This window comes from Electrophorus electricus, chromosome 3, assembly GCF_041902795.1.
Source record: "Electrophorus electricus isolate QZ-2024a chromosome 3, ASM4190279v1, whole genome shotgun sequence".
NCBI classification, from domain to species: Eukaryota; Metazoa; Chordata; class Actinopteri; order Gymnotiformes; family Gymnotidae; genus Electrophorus; species Electrophorus electricus.
The window spans coordinates 35,682,538-35,709,858 of NC_137499.1; the positions used below are offsets into that span (position 1 = coordinate 35,682,538).

Here is a 27,321-nt window from a genome sequence, read left to right on the forward strand (position 1 = left end):
CAGTGTCCTTGGGGAGACCCATCCGATACTTCACTCCCGCGGGCAGTCCAGACAACAAGACTCGCTGCACCTCTTTGGGGGTTTGTCATTCTGTGACGTAGGGAGCGCTAAGGGAAAGGGATGAGACTCAGACGCAAGAAGACGAACCAAAAAGATGTTTAATTCAAAACAAAAGTCAGGACAACAACCAACAAGGACCATGTGGACACAAATGTTTAAATACATGCACTAACAGGCCAGGTAACAAAGGGCAAGTGTAACAGATAATGAACTAACAAGGGGGTCATGGCAACACAAAGACCAAACACATGGTAGCACATGGTGAGCTGTCACACAGATTACAACAAAAATATAGCCATGCCACGTGGTCTAGAGTGTAGGGAGCATGCCATTATTGGTTTCTAACATGGATTAACAGATTTGTAAATGCTGTATGCTTGCTTCATCATTTAATAATATTAATAACTGTTAAGCCTAAAGCCCATTTTTCCTGGATAGTACACAGTGAGAAAACATTAATAGCGCTGAAGCCACTGTTAAAACACAGAGTTGTATGAGTTGTATGTTTCTTTATCGCTTACCTGGGAAACCCCACTGAGATCAAATGGGGTGGGAATGTGAAAGTAAAAAAACTGCAGGCTATTAATACAAACATGGCACTGAAAAATGAAACAATAAGGCCAACTGCAGCAACCCTTCTAGCAGACCTCTCAATCAGAAACGAAAGGATTAAGGATTTAAGATCGTAGTATGGAATAATTATTAAGTTCTAGCTCAGGGGTGTTCAAGTTCTGTCCTGGAGGGCTGGTGTCCTGCAAAGTTTAGTGATTGCTCTGCTCAGACACACCTACTAAACCATGCAATTGATCGATGAGTCGAATCAAGTGCGTTATTTATGCAATCACCAAACCACACTGGTCACTGGCAATCTTGGAACAGGGTTTGACACAGTGCTACATTAACTAATATTAGTTAAACACACCTCATCAATTAATTGCCAGGTTTACTAGGTGTGTCTAAGCAGAGCAATCACTAAACTTTGCAGGACTCCAGCCCTCCAGGTCCAGACTTGGACACCCCCCATTCCAGTGCCTTCTGTAATGTATTAATTACTATGGACAAATTTTTGCTCACTAAAAGGCTAAAGGGCCTCTGGGCATCCTTGCAGTGGGTCATGCCTGGGCCAGCTGTAGTGGGAGCCTATCACCTGGCTGAGCTCCTCGCAGTCTTGAAGAGCAGTGGCTCAGCTCCGAGGCCGTCCTGGATTACAGAGCTCTGTGGAGTGAAAGTCCAGCAACCCTGATGAGAATTTTATTCATTCTGCTTGTATTTGTGATTTTTGGTCACCACCCGTATCCCGTGGCTATAGGTGAGGATCTCATGACCATAGGTGAGAAGAGAGATGTTCACAGGGAGCTTTGCTTTCAGGCTAACTCCAACCTTAACGCCACAGAGCAGTTCAGATGCTGCAGCATAGCGCCTACTGAGCCAGTCTGTTTGTCTTGTGCTCCCTTTTTCTATCACTCCTGAACAAAATTCTGAGATACTTCAACTCCTCCACAGAGGGAAGTTTTCTCCTCTCACCTGATGGGAGCATTCCATTCTTTTCCAGGAGAACACCATGACCTTGGACTTCAATAGATACCTCAATCCCCAATTTTTAAATAATATTCTTCATGTGTACTTTAAATGTCTTTGATTAACACAAGTTTTAATGCACTTTTATATAATATCAGCAATAGCATATTTCAGTTGCTCTCTGTAGTGAGGCCTATAAAAATTGTTTATCTATCTTCATAGAATTTAGCTGACACTTTTATTACAATTATGTCTGAATACCACTTGAGCAACTGAGGGCTTGCTCAGGGGCAACTTAACAGTAGTGGGGCTTGAACTGGCAAACGTCTGACTACAAGTTGAGTGTGTGTAAGCACTGAGCTACCACTGACTCATAAATGGATTGCAAAGATAAACAGATAAACCGATAAACCTACCTACCTACCTACCTACCTAACTAACTAACTAACTAACTACCTACCTGCAAAAGCAAACTCTTGTGTTACCACATTTGTACCTTGCAAGAGAAGGTTGCTGCTGAATATAACAGTGCAGAGGCCAAAGAACATCATAAAGTCATGAGCCAGACAGTACACATCCTGACTTAATTTATTCAAGTGAGCAATAATATGGTGACATTGTTGGTGAGAGAGCAATACTGAGAACAACAACAGCAAATAAAGAGAAGCTAAGGTGAGCAAAATGTCTTTCTTGAGAGATGTAGAGCGTTACAAGCATGGGCTTAGTGGTTATGTCACCACACCTGTAAATTATACCTAAAGCACACACCATGGATCATAGAAAAAACTGATAACTAAGATTACCTACCATGCTACACTGAGGCATGGCTCTAAGCCCATGTGAAAACAGTTTTACTGAGTGAATGCAGCTATATATGCTTTGAGGGAACCCAACACATTTCAGTTATATACACGTAAGCGAGACACTTTGCTCAAGAAGTAATGACTTCAGCAATGTGCCTTTGTCCCAAAATTCACATCACTCTCTCTCCCATACAGATAACAGTGTACTTGTAAACAAGAGTGAAAAAGTCTGTCCTTGGGGTACCACAGAGACCCTGCTTTACTTTAAACAAACAGTGCCAGTGTGTGGCTGGCTGGCGTGCTGCTTGAGGACTAAGACATGGACAGCCACACTGATTTGAGACTGACAGTCCTCGTTACTTCTTCTTTGTCCTAGATTGGTATCAGCAAGCAGACAGCACCTTTGGAATGCTTTTCTGTGCTGATGGGCTCTTTCATTTCTGGATGTGTGACATTTTTCCGCACCCCACTCGCTTCATTTGGAGGTGCGCACGATGTCGCCATCCCAGCGGGACGCCAGGTTTGCACGCGGACCCTCCAGCGGCACAGGGGAGCAGCACAGGCATCATGCACGTTCATGGTGTGGTTGGGTATGGAGGCGGAGCTTCGCTTAGGGGTGGAGGTGGGAAAAGCTTCTTGATGTAACCCACATTTCGGCGGATTGTTGACTGATTAGGAAGAGGCGCACGTCCTTGGTGCTAAGTGAGAACCATGGCAATGGAATAACATCAGTCTTCAATTCGTTCATGATAGGAGACACCAATAGTGATTTTTTCTGTCCTATTAACAACTGATCACACATGATCGGAACTGAAAGATCAAAACTAAAGCTTTATGCTTGTGCTAACTGCTGGATTCTCTCCATAACCGAAATACCACTTAATTCTATAACTGTTTTGTGGTTCAGGCATCTGTAGGTTATTTCTTGCTTCACAATAGCAGAAAAACCATGCACAGTATTCTCTGCAGTCAGTACCTACAGCTTAAGTCAGCCAGAGCTGTTCATACTGATAAGCTGACAGGCACACATAATAGGATAAGACAGCAATGGCTAAAAACATATGACATACTCAAGGCATAGAGGGTTTAAATATGTACAAAATACACAATAGGGGAAGGTTTGAGCTCAGAGACTAGATCCTTTAGCACCATTTTATAAATGGATAGTCATGTTTAAAATGGTGTGTACTGATAGGGGATCCAAACTGTTTCTACGAATGATAAGGACAACAAAAGTTCTTTCAAAGTGGATTTGTTCATAGGAATTTTATAATTCTAGGTTGTATTGTCCGAACATCTCCGTAAGTTCTACATAGATCTACAAAGACCTGCCAAGCTAGTCTCTCAGATCCTTTCCCAGTAATACTGTAAGAATACACACTGAACCAAAACACTGGCTGAGCACTGACATTTAAGGGTTAAACACTGTCTTCCAAGACCATTGGAGTTCCTTCATCAAAGTCAGGAGCTGTTAGGTAGTTTGGCTGTCATAATAAGCACAGATAAGCAGTGCCTCCGTGAGGCCCTGCAGCCACAGTGGCGCTCCCATGTCATACGACCGAGGCACTGTGTTTCTCCAGCTTTCTGCCACTGAGCTCTCTCATACTGGTGTTGTCCTCCTGTTGATGCTGTCATTCACATCCTTGGGGAAGCAGTTGTGCACCTGCAGGAAGCCAGGGTCGTGCTCTGGGCTGTAGGAGCTGTCCGTCCCCGACTTGAGTGGGTCCCTGGTCAGCGTGTACATGTTGATCTCACCCGGGGCCCCGGAGCCCCCTACCTTCATGCCGAGCGGGGAGGCGGAGCGCGATGCCTCCGTGGAGCGCGAGCTGGAGCGTGAGCGACGCCGCCGATAGCGGAAGCTGGGCATGCGCGAATACGGTGATGAGGACGAGGCCGACTTGACGAATTCCCGCTGCGCCTTGAAGCGTACCTCCTTGTTCCGCTCGATGTAGAGGTTTACAGCCAGCACGGCCACAGCCTCCGCCAGGATGAAGGAGAGCGCGCCGAAGTAGAAGGACCAGCCATAGTTGTACTGGTTCTTCTTGTCCTCGTCACGCTTGTCGCTGGGGTCACCAGCATTGCTCGAGATGTAGACGATTATGCCGATGATGTTGCTCAGACCTGTTGTATTCAACAGAATTATAGTAACTTATAAGAAAAAATATGGCAGACCTTTACAAATTCCTATCCAAAGTAAGGCATACTGGCTTGAAAGAACATATTCATTTCAGTTCTTATTCTTTCACCACTCAATAATATTACACAAAAGCTATTTGTACGACGTCATATCCTGTAACCAAAATGCCAGAGATTTGCAAAAACCCCGGGTTTGAATTAACAACTAGAGTGTTGAATTACAACCTCCAGTGTTGATTTACCTCTCACAGTTTCCATTAGTCTTCAGACGGATTTCTATAGAGCCTGCAGGTGTTAATTCAGCACCGGGGCTTTAGCTGTGCAGGGTATTCCTGAACACTGCATGAGCCTTTTACCTGCTGCCACGAACATGATGCCTGCGCTGAGTAGAATGGTGTTCCTCTTGTTGTAGAGGCGTGCCACGCCCACACACAGCCCCCCCAGCAGAAGCAGAATTGTACTGAGGATGGGGAACATACTGGAGGCTCGAACGATCCCTAAACACACACGGGAGCAGGTGACAGCGGAGCTGCCAAATAGCTTGAAATGCCAGAGCTCAGAACAGCATGCATGTAAAGCGTGATGGAATGACACGGTGTTGAAACCTAAAGTTCTTGAGAGAAAGTCACTCACGTAAGAGGTACTCTGAGCTGTCGGTGTCATAGTCATTGTCATCTGGAAAGTGATTGATACGGTAACAGCTCCCTTTGTTGAGGCCTAGAAATTAAGCAAGTCAAAATCAGAGCCATGACGAAGTGATCTGACAGTCGTCAAACATCAGTCACAGTGTAATGACTCCATCTCAAGTTAATTGTGTAGTTAAAATACAAACATCCACTTTATCAGCTACACGAGGTGGCCTCTCTCTTGTCTGTCTCCTCTCCTCTCTCTCACTAGTGCTAGAGGTGGACTGGGAGATAGACGGCACCCTGTGACACAGCTTCGGAGGCCCAGCGTGCCATTAATTGGGTCTGGTGGTTAAAAAGGGGCATCAAATTAATTAGTATAAAATAGGTCTCAGAAAGTGGGCCACGTTTTCTCGTCTAGTCATTGTAAAAAAAAAAAAAAAAGCCTATTTCTAGATGGTTCTAAGAGTTGTCCTCTAATAGCAAGACTTGTACAATAAGTGAAAGGCTTTTATAGACATACCTTTGTATAAGATTAAAGAACGATTGTAAATATAGAGAATGATAAAATGCAGAAATAAATGAGACTCTGTCCTATAGATAGTAAATAAATGTTTTCAGTAGCATTCTTAATGAAATGGAACTTAATTTCCTCTTCCTGTTTAATGACGCAATACAGAATTAACCATGTGACTATGAACCTGCCAATAATATACCAGAGTATTTAGATTAATTAGCATATTTCTGAAGCTATAAGCACTAAATTAATGTCAGCCTAGAAAGGAAGAAAACAGAGTGCTCCTTTAAGACCCCTCTTTTCATGAATTTTTACATTGTCAAGTTTCCTATCAACTTTCTGACTCAATATAAACCCTGCATCTTTATTCTGCTAAATCCAGCTAAATGGTTTTGAATAATTTCTCCAAGCAGTCATAAAAAGGGCTGCTCACACAACCATGGGCAGTCTAAGAAACATCAGACATATGGTTTACCTCATTTCTGTTTCTGTATTAGAGAGAATAGCATGTGAAGTGGGATCAGATTGAGAGAAGTTCAGACAGCTGATTTATGAGTGGTGGTTATTAACCCAGTGTCTGAGGTCTGCCCAGGCTCATCTAGCAGATATAAAGCCCATCACCTAACTGACACAGACACTCATCAGAGCGAGAGAGTGTCTGTGTGCTGGAGTGTGTGGTGTATGTGTGTGTGTGTGTGTGTGTGTGTGTGTGTGTGTGTGTGTGTGTGTGTGTGTGTGTGTGTGCGTGTATGTGCCACACGCATGTGTGTATGTGACAAAAACGATGGCCTGGTCCCTCAGGCCTGCCTGGAGGTAACAATGCTCTCTGCTGAACACATCTTCTCCATGGCAACCTCAGAGCTGCTCCAAAAATCTGATTTCCATAACATCTCCAAGGATGCCTTTGACATCTTCATTGTGGTTTAATACAGCAGGCAGAAACACCCTGTTCTCCATCCACCACCCCCACCCCTTCTGAACCCACCTCCCCCTGACACATGTAGTGCCAAAACTGATCCTAGGCCAGCATACAGCTGTCACAGCACTGCCTCAGCTTGCCAGGAGGCAACACTTTTCTGTTATTGTGAATTAAAGCAGTACAGGCAATCGTTGGCTTCTTAGAATGAAATGAACATGTCACCATTTTGCATCATACTGCTCACAGGTAACACTTTGAAGTTTATATATATATTTATTTCTAATTATAAAAATTTATTTACATGGAATGTTTGGCAGCAGGTGATCATTGATTTATTTTTTTACATTTTCCTTTAAATTATTGTGATTTATTATCTCATAAGAAACAAATAGAAAACATTTTGGTTTAGTATACCATGGCTTTACTAAGATACTGTGAACACCTGCTCAATCATATCATAGTCATAGTCTGTGTCATGATTAAGTGATTGATTTTATTTAATCATTTATGTATTTGATTATTTAAAAAGCAAACAGCATTCACCACAACTTAAATATTATGGGTATGCCACAAAATAAAATAAAAAACATGCAGAAATAATACAATAAAAGGACAAAGTCCATGAATAGTGTATAAAAATATAACCATGCATGAAAGGAACACTAGAATCCTCTTTGCGTTTAGGATTATAGGTCCAGAATGAGGTGAGAATGACCAGTACGTGCCTCTTGATAGAGTCTTGCAAAGGGAGTCAAGGGGTTAAAGGGATTGAGACTGGCAGGTGCGCCCAGTTCGTTATCGCTCCTTTACTCAGTGCATAATGTTCGCAAAATACAAGCCAAGTGGCCAATTAGAGACTGCGTGGCCTTTCAGTGCTGCATTTTAATTACAGATGTGTGGCGCACACTGGGGATGGCGAAGTGACAGCACACCCCCCTCGAAACCTCCGCAGTCCTGCGAAAGGAATGATATCCCCAGGAGAAAACATATCTAAACGCTCAAGATTCAGATCCATACTTAACTAAAGCAACTCCGATCTGTCCAGCGGTAGCGGTCTTTATTGAACTTTATTGGTTGGACTTTATTGGTTGATCAGTGACCTTTAAGGGTTAAATAAACACTTCTGGTGACGTCGCACAAATTAGACAGAATGCTGGAGCATCGCCAAGCTATTGCGGGTTCTCTTGAAACGTAGGGCTGGCTAGTAAATTACGTAGCCTATCTTTGAACAAATATCATGCATTTGAAATAATGTTTTAACTGGATTGAATGCAAAAACGTCTCCCTAAAATTCTTGAAGAAAATACAAAATTACCCAGCTTAATAAAATGCCCTCTTAGGGTCACTCCTGGCCTGTTTAAAATCTTGGCTCAACATTTCAGCACCATGAGGAGTGGACAGCGCCTTAAACCGTGTTCAAAAACCTCTCAGCGCTTGGGCCTGAAAAAGACAATGACGTGATTAATCGCTTGCGCACAGGACAGACATAATCCCCGTTAAGGAAGGAGCAGGTTCATTGGAAAAATAATGACATGGACGCTACCATCACAAGCAGTTGTTTTTCCGTTAGTTTGTTGACAGAATGCGATTTCGAGAGCTATAGCATGTTTTCGTGATCGAACAGGGCTTTTGTATACACGTTTGAATGAGATAATGCGTCGGAACCTGGTCCACCTGACCGAGGGTCAGCAACCTCATGTTGCAACGAAAAAAGTAGAATGTGCCTCATTTTTGGTGGACAATGGCAAGAAGCAACAGATTCATCTATTTTTAAACCTTGGCCATGTTACCATAGCAATTTCAGACATGTTGTTGCCAAGCAACAGCATCAAATACAATAAAGACATGAATGAAGGCAGATACTTAAGAGGAGACTCTTGATTGCATACGATTTGGAGTCCATTCAGCAGCCTCATATTCGCGAGAGAGAGAGAGAGAGAGAGAGAGAGAGAGAGAGAGAGAGAGAGTATTAAGCTCTCACGTGAAGGCTGAAGTTGTGTGCCGGCTAACTTCTTGAGTCGTTACGAGTTTCATAAGACTTCCTTAGTATATTTTATAGTAATTTTTTTTTGCAATTGTAAAATGCTAAAATGAATTTGTCTTGATCGTCCTGCGAGGGTTTGCATACGTTAACATATCCTACTAAAAGAAACCAAATTATCAACAAATTATTAACTGCTTTGTAGCCTATGCTTGCCTTACTAGCAACTGGCAACCAGAGAACGCCTTTTTGTTTGCGTAAAGATTCACTTCGAGGTGCAAACCGGGAACAAAAGATTCGAATGCAGACAGTTAACACGGATCATGTAATGTACAACAAAGTCAAAATGAGCAAGAATCTGACAACGATTGTTTTCAGTACAAGTTTCCTTTTTGTTGTTTTACTTAGGATTAAAAAAAGAAGAAGAACAAAACACCTAACCACTTAGTACCTTCTATACAGCAGATTCTCCAGAGCCCGGAGTGCGTAAGATCGCCTCGAGTTTTCTTGGGTTGTGACTGAATCTCATCTGTTGTGATGTTGGTCGCATTGCAAATGTAAGCCCGGGAATATAGCCAGTAGTCTGTTCCGACAGCGATGGTCATGAGGCTAAACGCCACAAAAGCCCCCACGGTGGCCAGCAGCATTTGAACCGCACGGTCACACCAAGCCATCGCGCCTCATAATAATCCGAACGGTTTTTTTTTTTTTTAATTTTTTTTTTTTGCACGGAAGACGCGCGTCACGGCGCGGCCGGTACGGTCACGTTGTAGCGGCCGCTCGCGCTCCTTTGTTTCCGCGGTTGAGCCTCAGGTAGCGCGCGCTCGGAGCACCGTTAATGTTCCCATTCAGAGCGAAAGCGAACTTGAGGGAGGTGAGGCGCGCGGCGCATCCACATGTCACTGCCCGACTGGCTCAGCGGAAACCGATTTTTGATCATTGTGAGTTATTTTTTAATTTTTTTTTTTTTTTTTTTTTTTTTTTTTTTGCATTGCATAGTCATTTTTCCTCTTTCAAATTCTCGATTTCAAACTCAGATGGGCTCATTGGTATCGCTTTTTGACGGCACAGTCTAAAACCCCACCTTCAGTCAAACTAACCAATGGGAAACAAACATCTTAAGAAGACGCTCTTTAGGTCTATTGATGGGAAGTGGGGATATTAATGTCTGTGCTGAATCGAGGTTGTCTCCCACAAATTCATTCTGCAAAAGCTACCAGCCTTAGAGCATGAAATAGTTTAATCTTTGATGATAGTCTATTTGGGGTATAAATACAGAATATGCCAATCTGTTTTGAATTGTGTTGAATGGCAGTGTTCTTACATATATTAATTACTTTTAATATGAAACACAGGCGGGCTATATTGCTCACAGATGTACACTGGGGTTTCTCTTGTTGACACAAGTATGGAATCTTTCATTATATATTTCAATATTTTATTATTATTATTATTATTATTATGGACATTATTACCAACAAAAAAAAGTCATAGATCTAAATTCCCAAGTGTCCATGAAACCATTATAGTTACAGGAAATTAGCAATGAGTTAAGGGACTGATCTAGGAAATAACCCACACAAATTATTAGCTGTTTACAGTTATCATTTGTTTCTTTGAATTCTCTGCCTCTGATCTCCGGAGAACAATTAAGCAGCTTCTGATTGGTAAGCATTAAAATTCAGTTGTTTATCGAATACATGCCTGTATCAAGCCATTGAATCACACGATTAATCTGGTCGTGTCAGACACACGGAGCAGCCGTTCACTCACTCTCTCCTGGGAGTAGAACATAATTCAGAGGTGGATTAGTTTATTAACCAGTCTCGAGCACCAGTACAGTGCCAACCTGTTTGTTTGTTTGCTTCCATCTTCACACAAACATAGCAGCGCCACGCAACTGAAACGTCACTGCTCAAGTGAGACTCATTTTTACCACAGCACACCATTAAAGGTACATTTAAGCAAGGGTATTCATTAACCAGGCGACATTGATGATGGATAGTGCAATAGTGGACCAAAGGCAGGGGGCTTGACCCCCCCCAACTGAGCTTCTGCCTGCTGGTCATTGTGGAAACTGTTATCAGCTCGGCCGATCAATAGAGGACGTGTGATTGGGAGTACAGGGAGCACTCGGCTTCAGCAACACCTCCACACACTGGGAGCGTAGAGGAGCACAACCCCTGGCTGATGGACAGGAACAAAGGGTTGGCAGGCATTTTACATTTAGCTCTCTGCTCCATTTTAGAAAACATATGAATGTTGATGAGACTGTTTAACAATATAAAATACTACCTCATTTTACTGAGATGCTTTTGCACAGATGGACCATGAAAATCTTACACAGGGTCTGATTAGATGCTACACTTCTTTAGAAATTGAGTGTCTTAGGATTTTTAGATGAGATCTTACATGTAGGTTTGAATGAAAATTCTACTGTAGTTATATATTCAAAAACTACTCAAATTCAAACTCATAAGTGTTCAGGTTAGGATTGGTCTTCCCTTCCTTAATGGACATCGTGCTAAATTTGCATAGCAAAACCGTTGCTCTGTACAGTACTAGAGCACATGGTTTAGTATTTTAATAGTTGTGCAGTTCTAGTAATCTAGTAATCCTGTACAGTACAGGTAACAATACAGGTAACAATATGGTATTTGGTGGTTGTGTGGTACTTTAATGACTAGCTTCAATAGTCATTAAAATACCATAACCACTGCAACTGTGAGCACTGAGCTGGCATCATCCGAGGTGCATTCATACTTTTACGAGAGGGAGTTAACCATTAAAAAAAAAAATCCCATCTGCCTTCTGGGATATATTAATTTATAGCGTGTGCAATTTGAAGCACAATAACACGTTGCAGACGCTCCAGCTGCAGTGGCAAAGGAGGAGAAGGTGTGAAAAAACACTTTCATTTGACATCCCAAATTACCACCAGTTATATTGCACAAGATTGCATAAGGCTGGAAAAGGGAAAATGCTATTGGTGGACATGCTAGATGAAGACCCCAAAGGTCAGACCTATATGCCCCTTATACTGTCATATTTTAAAGACAAATACGCTATATGAAACACGTCATATATTTTTAAACAGGAGAAAACATGTATCTCATATATTATCACACAAATTGCTCATTATCTTATGGGTGGGCGTATACTCTCCAGATTCTTTTCAGCATGTCATCGTTCAGACTGCATGGCAGTCCAAAGGTCTTCTGAAAAAAACATTGTGAGACAGTACTGTACAATAGTTAACTTTCCATTCACTGATCGGTGCCCTGCTGTCAACTTGCATCCATCTTTCCCCTTATGAGGCTTCTCTTCCCTTCCGATGGAGGTCCGGAATTAACGGTACCAGCACAGGCCCCCTCGACATGCTAAAAGAAAGCCTGTAACCCACCTCTCCTGTTCTAGCGAATTGCACTCACATACTACTGTTGATCGGCATCTTATCTAAAGAACGCATGGCAACTGACGTTGCATATTGCACACGTTCTTTTTTTTTTTTGTTTAATAGCAGGAGGTATGTGCTATTATGTTTTATTGCATCTTTGCTTTCTTACAAGTAAGACAAGACCACAAGGGTAAATCATCAGTGCTCCAGGAGGAAATCATACTACATCGGAGCTTTGGGAATTTGGGAAAGTAGTTTAAAATGGCTGGCCCTAAAAAATTTGTCTCACTACAACCCCTACACCCCTCCTGAATGAAAGCATTAGACAATGCATATTTTATATGAGCTCATTTAAATACTGTAGATCTCATCTTTTCTATTAAGGCTGTGGATGCAGACACATGCTTCCTCTTTAGAGCACACATCTGCTTGTGTGTGCTTTTCAACAAATTATCACATATCACATGCTTGATCCTGGTCTGCACACATCACTCACAATCAGGTCTAAAACACAAGCAAGGAAAACTGTTGATTATTACTGACTAGAACATTATAGGAGACTATAGCATCTGAGTCACTGGTGTGATCGATATGATCTCAATACATAGTGACTATGCTGCCATCTACTGGTAAAAAAATATATTTTGCAGGCCTGCTTCAATACTGGTGCAAAATTGAGGAGTATGAAAACTATTTGCTACATTTCATCAGCAGTCATTTCCATCAATCTCTATATTTAATCCCCACAAACACTGTTCTTTTATTACAATTTCCCAAAATCAGTGGACAAAGTAAATAACATATGCTTACCAAATTTGACTGAATGTGAAAATTTTAATAGGCTTTAAGGCGCTAAAATCATCTTTCACACTACATACAGTATCAGAAGGTCCACTGCTTCCATTTAGAACTTCACTTAGCAAACCAGGTATTATTCAGTTTGAACATGTTAGACACAGTACAGTATGTTAGGCACAAGGTGGAGGGCAGATTTGTGTTTAAAGCATCCATTCAGTATCAGGTCCTGAACATGCCTGTTCTCTGCTCTGAGTGCATTATAAATACAACAATGGCCTGGGGTCAGTTTCAAAACCACTCCTGTTCAAGGGTGAATCAGCAGTGTGATATTTTACTATTAGCCTGCTCGGAGCACATACATGCCTCATATTGACCTCAGGTCTGCTATGACCGTGTATACTTAAGTCCCACCTGCACTGAGCCAAAAAAAAAAAGGTTTTCCCTCTGCAGGGATCTCACCCATCACTGACCCCCTCAACAGCTTCTCTGCAACTCCATACAATAACTTCAACTTAATGTGTTTCTCTGTAGTTAATTTAACTTACTATTATGGATGTACAGCTTCTCTTTATCTATATGAGCCTGGACCCTCCTTTCATAGCCCCCCCTCACTGCAGAAGCGTGTAGACGCAGTCGAAGTGGCCCAGGTTTCGGCAGGCCTGGAGCCAGCGCTTCACGTTGGCAGGTGCGGCGTCGGCCTGGCCGGCCCACAGCAGGCTGCATGCGCACACGATGTCGGCCAGCGAGAGCTCGCTGCCCAGCAGCCAGGGCGAGCAGCCGAGGGCGGCGTTCAGCGCGCGCACCGCCGCCGCCCGCTCCTTGGCGCTGCCCTCGGCCAGCTGGATGATGCCCACGTCCACCCAGCAGTCGGCCCGCGTGGCTGCCACGGGGTCACGGGGCTCGGCGCCCAGCAGGCGGAAGAGGAAGCGGGCCACGTTAGCCTCGCCCTCGATGGGACACATGCTCGGGGTGCTGAACTTCATCTGAAGCGTTGGCACTGTTGCGGGAAGAGCAAAGAGAGAGACAAGTCATATCATCAGCTAGTGAAAAATAGCTGTAACATAAAAGATCCCTGTAGCCAATACACTAGCACATATTCTGCATGAACTTTCCCTTCAGTAATTGCCTTCAGTATATTCAGACAATGTCCACATTTAACAGGCACAGTCAAGGTTATAAGATTATGCTACTTTACTATGAATTACTATGCTAAGGATCTTGCATAAAACATTTTCAAATTGCCAACAAATGAAATAAAGCTCCTCATAATTAAAATAGTTGAACATATAATTAGAGTGTTTGAATGTACATCAACATCTCACCAGTAAATCTACTTTCAACTCCATCAAGACTGTCTTGTCAGAAGCACACGATTAATACAGCAGGATAAACTAGAGAAGGCCAACAGCAAAAAGAAAATGCATGCTGACTCTGTGGCTGTACATGAATTACAGGAATCTGTGCAAAACACAGACCTGCAGACTCATCGCTCTTTTTATATTCTGTAAAGAAGCTTTCAAAAATAGTGTCACATGAAACACAGATTTTGATTCTGATTATGCAACAGACTTTGGTTTTTGAGGCGACATCTTGCTGCTGCTCTGCTAAGTATAGTTATTTAAATGGACTTCAAGGAAGCAGGAAGAGACCTTCAAATGTCTGAAACATCAAACTCAGCCTTTAAATCAGAATGACACTCGCAGTAATTTTCTCAGTGTTACTCAAACACTACCATGACAACAGCAGATCGATTCCACAGTGCGATGTCCAGGTGCCAAGATTTAAAGTGAAATCACAAAGCCCCTGCAGTAAAGAGAAAACAAAACAAATGTCTCATCCCGACCTCAACAACATGGAAGTCTCTTACCGTCTTTCCATATGAGCGTGAAGCCCAGCTGGAAGCGGTCCCGTGTGTAGCTGTCGGCGGGCGGCTGGCCCAGGCACGAGAGCAACTGTGGGGGCACACTGGTCACGCTTGAGTGCACATACACGGAGGACAGCACGCGGTAGCGTCGACACAGCAACCCGTGCAGTACCAGCAGCGAGAACGGCGGATTGGCTGGGTTGGCGTTCACCACGATGTCCCTCAGGGCGCCCACATCCTACCAACACAGACAGCAGCATGGCTTCGGCAGTCAGCCACAGCGGACATGTCTGGCCACGTTCACTACAGAAAGGCCTGCCTGCGTAAGCACCACCCCACAAGATCAGCATGTCCGACTGATCGCTTTAAGGGCACCCCACCAACTACTTAACACTGAGACACACAGCAAACTCTCCAGGGTGGTTTCCACATAAGGTCAGTAACAGGTCAGACATTAAAGGAGACGGGAGAGAAGACCTAACCCCAGGCTCACCTTGCCGAGCAGGGCATCCAGATCAGCCGTGCCTGTGAACGGGGAGCCCGTGGGGCTCTGTGGCAGGGTGGTAGCATCCAGGTCTGCATCTGGAGTGGTGACTGTCTTGGCCAGGCCATCCACTGCTGCTTTCAGGTCGTAAAGCTTGCGCAAGATCTCATCCTGACGAGCTTCCAGAGCTTTAAGAGCGGGATCTACGTCTCCGTTCTGCGAGTTGATGAGAGACAGAAGTGTAGGATGAAATCCACCCAAAGCAGCTAGACAAACTCTTCACACGCAATGCGTTTTTTTTCTTTCTTTATTGCAATGCTCAACCTGTTTGACCTGTTTGAAGAGTGAGCTGCAGGAAACAGGAACACCTATATGTACTATAAATATCCATGCCAATACTGAATTTGTGTCTCTGACAATCCAATCCGTTACGTTTATTAGGTGTCGCAACACTACACGTCTAGCGCGTACAACTCGCTTGTCTGTACGATCCAATATTGTCTAAAAATATCCGCGCAGACAGCTGCGCAGAGATGAACATCGCGAACACATGAATCATTGCCGCTAGCCAACATTAGTTGCATCAGCCGGCTTTTGCGCTCACCCCTAACGTAGCACTGCGACTGCTCTCCTGTTAGAGATCTGCGCTCGTCGGACAGATGAAGCGACAGATTACTTGCTACCGTAACGTAAAGCATGGTGAGCTGCTTTCTGAGAGCAGTGACGGTTGTGTACGGGATTACCTGCAACGCATGTTCGGCGCAGCCGCTTCCCTGCTGCGCGTGGATATTCGGTAGCTTGTACATGCACGCTGGCAAATCAATCTTTATGTCACTCCCACATATTGGCTTTAACTGGTACATGGGCATGGTGTCTGATACACTCTTGAGGAAACAAATGAAAAGAATCGGAATAACAAATAATAATGACGAGTTTTTGTCGATTTCACGTCAGTCCGTCTAGTGGCAAGATAGCTAAATAAGCGCTAAAGGAAAGAGGCCGTGTGGGTATTACGCAACTTCCTGTGAGGGTAAAAGTCCTCACAGATGAGCTGCTCCGAATTTTCAACGTGAAATGTTTTCACTGCTAGGACTTAAACTGCGGATACTCAATGTTCTTTTTTAGGGGACGTGGGCTGCTTTTCATAAGTCAGTCAGTTACTTAGATTGATGTAAGAAGTTTCTGAGTTAATTTATATAAAGTATTGCGCGTGAATGTTTCATTTTAGATTGCATACTATGCTTAATCACCTACTACATGTTACACAAAGGACAGTTTTGTGTATGTATGTATGTATGTATGTGTGTGTGTGTGTGTGTGTGTGTGTGTGTGTGTGTGTGTGTGTGTTATGCTTGTTTGTGCATGACAGTAATTTTATTCTTAATTTATTATCATTTTCTTATAATAAAATGATAAAATAACAAATAACAAATAATTACAAATAATTGGAATTCATGTATTATTTATTCTTAATTTGTTATTAATTAGTTAACAATTTGACCATAATTCCGTAATTTTCCAATTAGCCTGTCTGCCCCTAAAATGCTTTGTATTATGTGGCTTATATAGCTCACTGTTGGCCTACATAAGCCTTTAGGTTTAGAGTTGTCCTCTCATTCACATATTTTATTTCTAAACTAATAATTTAAAAAAAAATCATTAATTGTTGAAAATATCTATGAATATACACAGGCTGTAATAAAAATGGATTGATTTAAACCATGTAAACCACAGTGGTATTATCTGCAGACTTTAGGACCTTGGCAGCTGTTTGGAGGTGCAGGCCTTGGTATTAACACTAGAGAGAAGGGACAGGAATACAGTGCCTTGACCTGCACGAGTTCAGAAGGCAAGTGGCACCGTGTTTTCCCAGCTTTACTAGCTTTTCTAGGACAAAGCTGAGCTAAGTTTGATGAAGAGAGGCCTTGCAGAGAAGATACTTGAGTATGAAGTATAAGGTCGTATTTACTGCATCGTCAACAGACCTGTCCAGTGAGGGGTTTGTGATAGACCTCGGGTAGGCTAGGATTTTATAGCATGCACACTCACCATCCACTCAAGCTTATAGAGTCTGTTACTTTGCTCAGGTAGTGTTAGCCATCCTCTAGCCCTTCAGTGGTCTGTTTCAGATCACAGGATGGCTTTTAACTGGATGGCTTTTTATGGAAGACCATTCCCAACTCAGGGACACAGTAGTAAAAAAAAAACAAAAAACAGCAGCACTGCCATGTGTGATGACCTCAGAAACTGAAAAATTATAAATAGAGTAGAGGCTTGCTGTCAAGTTGTGCCTACCATCCAATGAGTTACAGTCTGTACCTAATAAAGTTGTCAGTCAAGGTAAGCGTTTATAATAAATTGGGTGAGAACGGCCTTTATTTACCTAGTTAGACAATAAACACACAATCCACTAGAGGGCAGCAAGTTACAATATTTGAGTCCAAGCTTTTGCCATGGATGGAGAATAGAGAGCTTTGTCAGTGTTGCCGAGCAAGGTGTTAAAGTAATTTATTATAGCGTTTGCACATTTAGCCTATTTTTTCATAAGACCGAAGACATTTTTATCAGTAGGTCATACTCTTCACATTGTTTTTATCAGTGATCGTATATCTGACCGATAATTAAACTTTTTGAACTTTTGTAGTGTAAAGATTTTAGTGACATTTAAAATGTATAAATGCCTATACAATGTTCATGTTTAGCTCTGTTTATTCTGTTTGCATAGTCTGTTATTCATCTGGATTTACATGTCTCATTTTCATTTAAGATGGTCTAAATTTAATAATAGCTTGTTCTTATCTGGATCATATGTGCCCATTATACATAACATACCAATATTTTTGCATACAAAAAAAAAAGTGTGCAAGTTATACTCTTTCATTGGAACATTTTATTTATTTATTTATTTTTTGCAATTTCATTAAAGAAGAGAATGAACCTTTGAACCTAGATGCTGATTGGGGTGTGTGTGGGTGTAGGTGTATGACATTAGCATTCTGGAAGGGACGGTGACTGTTTTGTCAGCATGCTTGTGATCTGTTCTGCCAAAGCTTTGCGTGTGCTTTTTTCTAGCTGAGCCCAGAGATCTGACCCTGTGTGTGCGTGTCTGTATATCTATGTGTCTGTGTTGTGGCTGCTCTGATGTAATGAGGCAAAGCTCAAATGAACAGCAGGGGATGCTAATAGACCAAATGGCCTTTTAAAGTTGGTGAGTGATTATAACTGAGAACACCTTACAGATTTTGGAAGCACTGTATTTTACACAGGTCACAACAGAGCTGCTTATTTTAGACAAAGTCATTAAGACAAACCAATTTGCAAAGACATTTCATCCTCATTACTCAGCCAACAGCTTGCCTGCTGCAGTAGAAGCAAATGTACAAGATTGCACTGCATGGCTCATGTTCAGTAATACTGAACCCCACTTCAACCTGCCTGTTAAGGATGGAGATGCAGGGATGCCTCCCTCTGCGTTTTCTCTTCCGAGCAGAAGAGAAGTTCGACTGAAAAGGCGTAAATGCGTTTTTGTGTTCTGACGGCTTGTTGTGCTCTGGGTCTTCGTTGCTCAGCGCTCTCCTGAAGATATGATGGCCATGGCCTGCAGAAGCTTGTCACAGGTCTGGCAGCCGCAGCTGGAGTGAAACGCGCCAGTGAGCAGTGGGTCACATGTACAGACATGGCACTGGACAGGGCTGCCATAACTGCATGGTCACACACGGTGCCCGTGGTTTGACAACGTGTAGTGTACCGAGGACATATCTGCAGCATGGTTCCTACAGATGGACAACTGGGGTCCTTCACGTGAGACAGGATGAGTAGTCCACTCTTGTGTTGCTCAACTGACTCCTCAGGGCCCATTAGACAATCTACTTTTTTTTTTTGCTCTATCCAAGTTCCTATTACACCTGTACTAAGTATTCAGTGGTCTTAAAGGTTTGGTTCAGGGGTGTTGGGAGCTGTGATGGAACAAGATGCGAACCGTCTGGTGGGTCCCAAGAGCTGGGCTGAAAATGCCTGGCCTAGTGAACCATACAAGTTAGCTCTATTAATAAACTGGTACACTCATAAGCTAGTGCACAACAAAAAAAAGGTCACCATTCTGCATAGTGAAGAAAGGGAGTGACTCTATAAACCAGAGGTTAAATGTACAAGATTGAATCTATAAAAATATAATATAATGATATAATTTTAGCCTATACATCAGTAAGGTAAGTTACTTGTGGACAATTGTGGTCTGCCATGAAAAAGACAAAAGCCTTTCTAGAAATTATCAAAGACCCCCAAAAATCTATTTATAAAAGTATTTGCCAGTGCAAACCTGTTTTGTTAGTTCTTATGGCTTCATTTTGATGTTAAATCTCCAGTCTAGTGCGGCTATTGTCATGTGTTTGGCTGTTTAAACATTCATACTGTAAATGATACCAGTAGGATGCCCCCATGTTAAACACATGATGACAGCAATTCTCTAAACATTAAACACCCCCCTCTAAGTGGATTGCCCCTCTGAGATTTGTTGTAGCCTAATGCCAGAGTATCAGCCTGTAACTGCATTGAAATTGAACAATGCCAGCTGGCTACCTGCACACTGTATAATTCACAGGTTCCTGCCATGCAGATCTGACTGTACCATTGTTCCCCTGAGACAGGTAAAACTTTTATGACTTTTGTCTTCTTGTAGTAGATCAGGTATCTCTAAACTGGCTCGCATCAGAATGCCATGGCCTTCGTGGAACGGCGCTCCTTATGCACCTTCAATGTCGTGCTCAAACTGTGAATCTGAAAAGTGGCCTGTGTCCATACGGATTGGCACCGAATGGGGTGCCCATTAAACTTTTAGTCTGACTTAATAAGAAAGGTGAGCCGAACACTCCCTACTTGGTATGAGCTTGTAGTGCAGATGAAGCAAAGGGCATCAATTATTGAACGATGTTGAGGCCGACAGGTAAAAGCCACGGCACTGATCACTTCCACCTGCGGCAGAAACGACATCCCCCACCACGGGACCCCGCTAGCAGCCAGGAGACGTGGCCAACAGCACTGGGGTGGGCCATACTTTTGTGGCTATAACTAGAGGCAATTGAATGCTGGGTGTCAATTACAGGCTGAAATGAGATTACAAACCTAGGACTGCATTTAAGATTCCCATGCTTTGTCTTAAGCCACTTCTGCCACCTTGCATGAATGTTAAAGAGTAAGTTCTTGGCTCGTGACTGCTGATGTTATCGCTCTGATACTGTTTACAGTCAACAGTGCCATGAAGTTGGTCCACTGGCACAGGGTTGGTTTTAAATGTGCAGCATACTGCATGAGTACAGTAGGGTTTATAATCGCAATAAATGAAAGAGTATAATCGCAATAATAATAATCGCAAAAAAAAAAAGGTGATAAGTAGAATGTATGCTGTCACATTGGAGTCTGATACAAGCAGTGAACTCTGCCGCTGCTATTTTTTTTTGATGTTATCTTGTGCGGTCTGATGATATCTGATATGCCGAAATCAAATGAGACTTCACACCACAAGTATTCCAGTCATGAAGAAATTCCTGGAAAGAAGCTCTTTCTGCAGGAGTCTGTCGACTCTCCTTTGAACTCCTGTGACAATCTGATATGGGCTCATAGATGCTGTCAAATTTAAACGTGTGGTGTAACACAAATGCATCGCTGTGATTCTGTGGCATTGAAATGTGGATGGTACATAGATATTCTTTCACTTATGGTAACGGTGAAGTGGACATCTCTTTTTTTTGACTGTCTGTTCCTGTGTGTCCCCTTTCCATGGCCCTGTAACCCATCCTGCTGATCTCTAAGCTGCATGTGGCAGACTGTCTCCACAGTACAGTCCCATGGGCATGGCTGTCCTGCTCCTGTCACATGATCCTACCCTACTGTCCGAAAAAGTCAGCTCGGACCGGTCATCTCTCATTTGCCTTCTGTTTACGGATCGTGGCTTAGGGGTCATGGCTCTGATGTCTCTTGGGTCTGCCATTAATTATTGGCTTTCTCTGACCTCAAACACCCTAGGTTACCTCATAGGTTACCACTAGACAAGGGTATGAATGCAAGGTCTTACAATCATTCTAGATTCCTAGACATTTGCATGTTTAGTTTTTTTGATTTTTACTTCCTTTCTTTCTGATCCATACCGCTGATCATTTTTATCTAATCTGATACATGCTATGTAAAGAGCAATACCGCCAAATGACTGTCAATAATGGAGAATGAAATATAGGTTGCATGATCAATTACAACTATATTTAGTTGAAAAGCATAAAAGCCATTAAGCAATTGCAGAATAAGAGCATATGTGAGCATGTGATAGGCGTCACCAAGTATTTTTGGGACACCCAAACACACATATCACATAATAACTGGGCAGCAAATGATAGTGTGCATTGTAATGACATGCTGTCAGCTAACCTGGCGACAGCTGCTGGGGGTGTGACTCTCCGATGTGAAGATCATGGGCCTTGGAGAACAGAAGAGCAAATCGATGCCTCAAGTGGGCCAGCGCCATGTGGTCGCCCACCTTTCTGCTGATTTAACCTACCCAATTAAAATACTTAGTGTGAAGCATGACTGGGAAAATGCAGTGGTGTAGGGCCCTCCTGGGTTGTACTTAAGGAGCCCCCTCTTATCACCCTCCCCTCTGTGGACAAACATGGACTCACATAAACACATGTTTACTATAAAATACTAGTGTTATATGAACACAGGAGAAGCACCCATCAGAAAGCACCTATAGATGACTTATAACGCTGGATCTACAGCAGAGCCACTTACAGGCTATGTTACAAATTATACTATTCTGTGGTAATGGAAGAAGATGATAATTATTCATTTGTTTTGATTGTACCTATAGTAAATGCCTAGTATTTAAGGACTGTCTATATACATTTTACATTTGCTGTAGATTGACCCCAGGCCTTAAGGCTCCTGGCAGTCAGAAGGACGCTAGCACTGAGGGCACCGACCTCGATATCTTAATCTGTAATCCATGCCAGACTTTCACAGAAGCTCTGGATATTAACATTAAGGTGCTCTGTAGAATTAATCTGCTAAAGCCAAATGTATCCTTTGGTTTCAGTACAGAAGATTCCTACCCTTTGGTTTAATTAGGCTGAAATTTTTAGAAACATTTTCACTCACTGTATATAAATCCCCTCTAAATTTAAGGGCAATACTGATTCCTAGGATGGAAAGTTATAAGAGAGCGTAAAAGATAGCAGAGAGCATAAAGCAGATAAACGCGACGGAAAGCCGCTACGGAGCATAAAGGAGAGGTTTCGTGGATTTGAATATAAATAACAGTCTTTATGTGCTGTGATCTTACAAAGTACAAAATCCTCTCAGCAGGTACTGCACTGCTGGCTGCCAGCACCTAGTTTTGTTAATTCTCTCAAATGCTGTAAAACAGAAACTTAATGATAGCCAAAGTAAAGCCGCCAGAAGATCAGTTGACTGACTTTACAACAAGAAAAAAATTAATTTTGGGAATATAAGAGCTTGTACATATAAACCTATAGAACTACATAGGTCTGATTACCTCCTGTTGCCTGGGTGTGGTGTCTGCTATCCTGCTGCTCTCTAATTGCAGGCCCTGTTTTGTACTATGTGGGATGAAACCCATACAATATGGTAGCTATTAGGAGACCCTGCACTTATGCCTGAATGTGTGGTGGTTGTTCATTCCTGCTAATCTAGGACCAACTCCCTTTACTCTGGTACCACCTCTTGCTATTATGAAAGAATTAAAACTAATCTCACGTCCCAGAACTGATTTCACATCTCAAAACTGATCTCACATGTCAATTGATGAGCTATAAAACTGGTCTCACATCTCCAGCAGATTCATGCAATTAATCAATTACACTGCCATGTTATATCACATTACTAGCGTTTGTTGCAGTTTTAAAATATTTTTATGAAGGGGAAGGAAAATGCCTTGGACTTTTACTATAATTGGAGGCAGTTGAGCATGTGATTTTTAAAGTACTTGACAGCCAGTTAACACTGGTGAGAATCAAGATGAGAAATGGAGCAGGAACACAGAAAATAAAAATACATTCAGGTTAGGATACCACACCTGGCTCAAGATCATGTCGATGTTTTCGTAATACGGATACCCAGTATGAAAATCACCCTGGAATTATTTCCTTAATGGTAATTCTTGATAAAAATATATAAACAATTGCCAGAAAATGCCACCAATAGCAGTTCTGTTTAAGGTACGGTTTAAAGCAAAATATGATATGAAGTTACCCTTATATAGCACCTTTCTCAATAGCCACAGACGCTTTCCAGTCAACACACTGCACGATGCTTTACATCCAGTCCTGAGAACTGCCAGCCAATTACACACAGTGTACTCTCAACTGGAAAGCACTGCACAGTGAGGGACTGCATGATGCACAGGAAGGGGAGAGAGGCTCACACCCAGGACAGACCACCAACCTTCACTGGTGATGCAGGCGAACAGTCATTCACACACTCACACAAGGAGAATTTTTAGGGTAGCCAATTTTTACATAACCTTCATGTTTTTGGACTATGGGTGGAAACTATAGACCCAGGAGGAAACCCACAGATACAGGGAGAATGTGGGAACTCTACCCAGATACCCAAGACCCTAGTGCTGAGAGGCAAACATGTTAACTACCAAGCCACTATGCAACCTGAAATGTTTTTTGAATGCTTTGCAGTGGTGGTGTGTGAGGAGAGTTTCTGGGGAGGAATAAGAATAAATACTAATCTAGACTAACCAAACACACAGTAACCTTGAATATGCCAAATGACAATGGCCCTATTTAACAAATTCCAAAACACACTCCACAACACATAATAGTAAACACAGATGATCAAATGTTAGAAATGAGCTTTGGTTAATATCATTAAAGCTCATCTCTACTTTTATCATTAAATCTAATCTCTACTTTTTCAATGGCCATTTTAACCCAGTATCATATCAGAATAATCAATAGTTCAATAGTTCAATCAACTCAATCTTTAGTGCTGTACGTATATCTGCGTTCATACACAGATAAGAAGTAATTTCCCAGATGCTTAATTTGCAGTGAGGGTGGAGAAATTGAATTAGCATGGAAGCCTAAGGATGAGAATATGCCAAGAAGACATTGTGATCTTACTTATCTGACTTTGATTTTGTGATAGAGGGAAAAGATGTAACATGCTGTTTGGAACTTTCCTGATTTTTTTTGGTAAGGTTAAATGAATATCCCATTTTTTGTCCTCTAAAAGAGCTGAAAGAAGTCTTAGTACTAAAACTATTGGAAAGATTGTACTATGTACAATTGACAATGAGTGGAAACCTCGATTTTAATGACATCCAGGTTGATAAATAGCAAACCTATCTTTACATGTATGTATTGAAAAATGTAGTTGTACTAAACATATGGGAGGATACCCATCATATTTCTACATTCAGTGCACCATTGCAACATTTGCAATTACAAAATGTACACCTAATGTTCTAGTATTAGACCTTATACAGCTGTAAGTGTTTGCTTCCCATAAAGTCGACCAGTATGATAAGAGTCTTATAGGGCATGAATAACACCAAAAAAGAGCACCATATAAAAATGTGCAGTTATCATGTAGTCTGATTGTGATCTTATTATATTTTATTATGTATTATAATTTAAAATCAAAATTAAATCAAGTTAATGGAACAAAACCACACATTACAACAATGTTCTTAACATTCCAGAACCAAAGGACATCCTTGTTTATTTTTGCCACAGATACTGCATTTTAATGCTTTAAACTTCACTCATAACTAGACTGGCAAATGTATTTCGTGTGACACATGTCAACCACATTATAGGAATCAAAGTGTTATTAAGGGCATGCAGACAGTCCTTTTCATAGAATGGCGAATGACTGTAAAAGACGATAAGCTCAGTGAGTCTTTATCCTACCTTCCCTACTTTAGCACGTTGGATGAAAACTGTGAAGGTGGACCTTCTGGTTTATTCAGGGGTGAAGAATCTCTTTTTCCATAAAGTCTTTGAGTATGGAAATAGCCATAAACTAGCAATAAAATGCTGCACCCCACATATTCTTCCTTGTTTCTGATACGTTCTAGTTATAATGATCGTTTTGTGATGTTGACAATTTTGTTAATTATTTTACTACAGTTATAGTCTGAAGCCAGCAAACATTTTCCATGAGTAATCAGTACGCTCAGTCCAAATGTAGCGTTAGCTTGATGCTGGTTGGCGAGGTTGTATTTGTGACAGCTGCTGATCACCAGTGGTGTATAATATTTTTATAAAACACATACTTGTGCCTTTATTAGTCATAGAAAATATAATTTGTTATCAATATCATTATCATTTTATATATATATATATATATATATATATATATATATATATATATATATATATATATATATATATATATATATATCATTCAACACCAAAATTAAGATAAGATAAAGATTAAGAAAAGATAAAATTGAGAGAGAGAGAGAGAGACAGTGACAGAGCAGCAAAAATGACAAATTACAGTGAATCTTCAAGAGTAGCTGCGTAGCTATGCTTATCATTTATCATTATTATTCTTTGTAGTGTGATATTAATGAGATTTTAACATTTTAACATATTTTATATGATCTGAGGGTGATGTTTGACTTGACTTTAGCATATCTTATGCCATCTTACATGGTCTTGGGGCTCAGGGTTTTCTTCCATTTGTGCATGGATGTAAGCCAGTAGCTGAAGCTTTCCCAACAGGTTGCCAATCATTGTCCATATCGTCCCACGTGAACTTTTCCTTCCCTGTCTAGTTTAAGATTACCTTGAGCCTTGTCCTTTAAGTGAAGCATTAAAAGTGGACTCGTTCCATTCCGTGTAGTAATAACATATTCAGAACATGGCTATTGATTACAACTGGTTGATTACCACTGGGCTCATGTCACTGCTTTCTAAGTGAGTCACATTTAGGCTTACATGAATTTGCCTGTTGCAGGGAACAAGTGTGCATCCAGACAGATGAATGCTTGATGAATGCTTTCAGGTATTTCCAGTTGTGTTTATTGGAAATAGGTGCAATGGAATACATTATTGGTGTGTTTTGGATATCAAATGGGGTAGAAGGAGAGCCATATGCGTTTGTGAGAATGAACCATCTGTCTCTTACATGCTTTCACATGCTAAATACCCTGACTCCAACACTGGCTACTGACTACTTCTGTTCACTATCATCTACTCTACAGAATGAACTCTACAGAATCTTTTTTTTTTTTTTCTTTTTTTTAACATTTAGGCCTTCAGTTTTTTAACATGCTGTATTGAAGAGTACTCAACAGATCTGCTGACAGAGTCTTGAATTTAGGAATATCAGGAAATAGTACTCTGTTGCTCTATTTCTGCTGCCCAGACCCACAAGCTGTGCACTATATATTCTAGACTTTATTAGAATATAGTTCATATTGCATAATTTTCTTACCTACTGACATAAAACTACTACTAATAAAAGCACCTTTCTGCAGCTGCAGCTACATTATCACTGTTACTGCAGAGTGAATTAAGGTAAATTGCTCCGTGGTGTAAAATGAGCGAGACATTGTTGGAGCATCATGGCACTTTAAGATTTTATAGCTAACTGTTACAACAGAAGGCTACCTTACATTTAGCCAATTATTGATCTGAGGATGCAGAGTGGGACATGCCAAATGTTCCTTTTCAAGGATGAAGTTGCTCAGTCAGTCAGTCACACAGTAGAACAGAAGCACAGTGTACCATTGCAGACTGCTACACCATCAACGCCATTGGGCTAGGATACTGCCAGGCAGCCCAAACCCAGACAGGAGCAACTGAGGGCAAAAGGCCTTCCTCAGGGACAACCTAGCAGCAGCAGGGCTCAAACCAGCAAGCTACAAATCACAAGTCAAGCACCTAAACCACCCAGCCACAACTGCACCATAAAGTTGATATGTTATCTAAAGGAGAATGAATATCCATTTTATGGTTAATATCTTGATGAGCTTTGCAAAATTACTCAATTACTTTTTTTTTTTTTTTATAGCAACCACATTAAGCACACAAACATACATTCTAAAACTATAAAAGAACTATACAACTAAATTTAGTTCTTTAATATAATACTGTGGCATTTTCAAAGCAGGAGTGAGGCATGAGGGAAGAGAAAGTGAATCTTTATTGTCACGAATAAACAACTCAAAAGACGTTTAGTGG

The 27,321-nt window shown here is 41.6% G+C and overlaps 2 protein-coding genes across 3 annotated transcripts; both read right to left on the reverse strand.

The window, feature by feature from the left end:
• Positions 1-2,128: 2,128 nt before the first annotated feature.
• On the reverse strand, positions 2,129-9,555 carry cacng4b (calcium channel, voltage-dependent, gamma subunit 4b). 2 transcript variants are annotated; one of them, XM_026997835.3, is made up of 4 exons: positions 9,012-9,547; positions 5,151-5,234; positions 4,874-5,014; positions 2,129-4,502 (listed from the first exon to the last, which is right to left on the reverse strand). In XM_026997835.3, exons 1-4 carry the CDS (start codon positions 9,232-9,234, stop codon positions 3,982-3,984), a joined length of 969 nt encoding a protein of 322 aa, XP_026853636.1. In that variant the 5' UTR covers positions 9,235-9,547; the 3' UTR covers positions 2,129-3,981. The 2 variants fall into 2 exon arrangements, with proteins under 2 accessions (XP_026853636.1, XP_026853637.1); XM_026997836.3 differs by lacking the exon at positions 4,874-5,014 and having other exon boundaries at positions 9,012-9,555.
• Positions 9,556-12,771: 3,216 nt separating this feature from the next.
• On the reverse strand, positions 12,772-16,118 carry aimp2 (aminoacyl tRNA synthetase complex interacting multifunctional protein 2). Its single transcript, XM_026997817.3, has 4 exons — positions 15,847-16,118; positions 15,113-15,319; positions 14,623-14,857; positions 12,772-13,752 (listed from the first exon to the last, which is right to left on the reverse strand). The coding sequence occupies exons 1-4, from the start codon at positions 15,970-15,972 to the stop codon at positions 13,364-13,366; spliced, it is 957 nt and encodes a 318-aa protein (XP_026853618.2). The 5' UTR covers positions 15,973-16,118; the 3' UTR covers positions 12,772-13,363.
• Between the last annotated feature and the right edge of the window lie 11,203 nt (positions 16,119-27,321).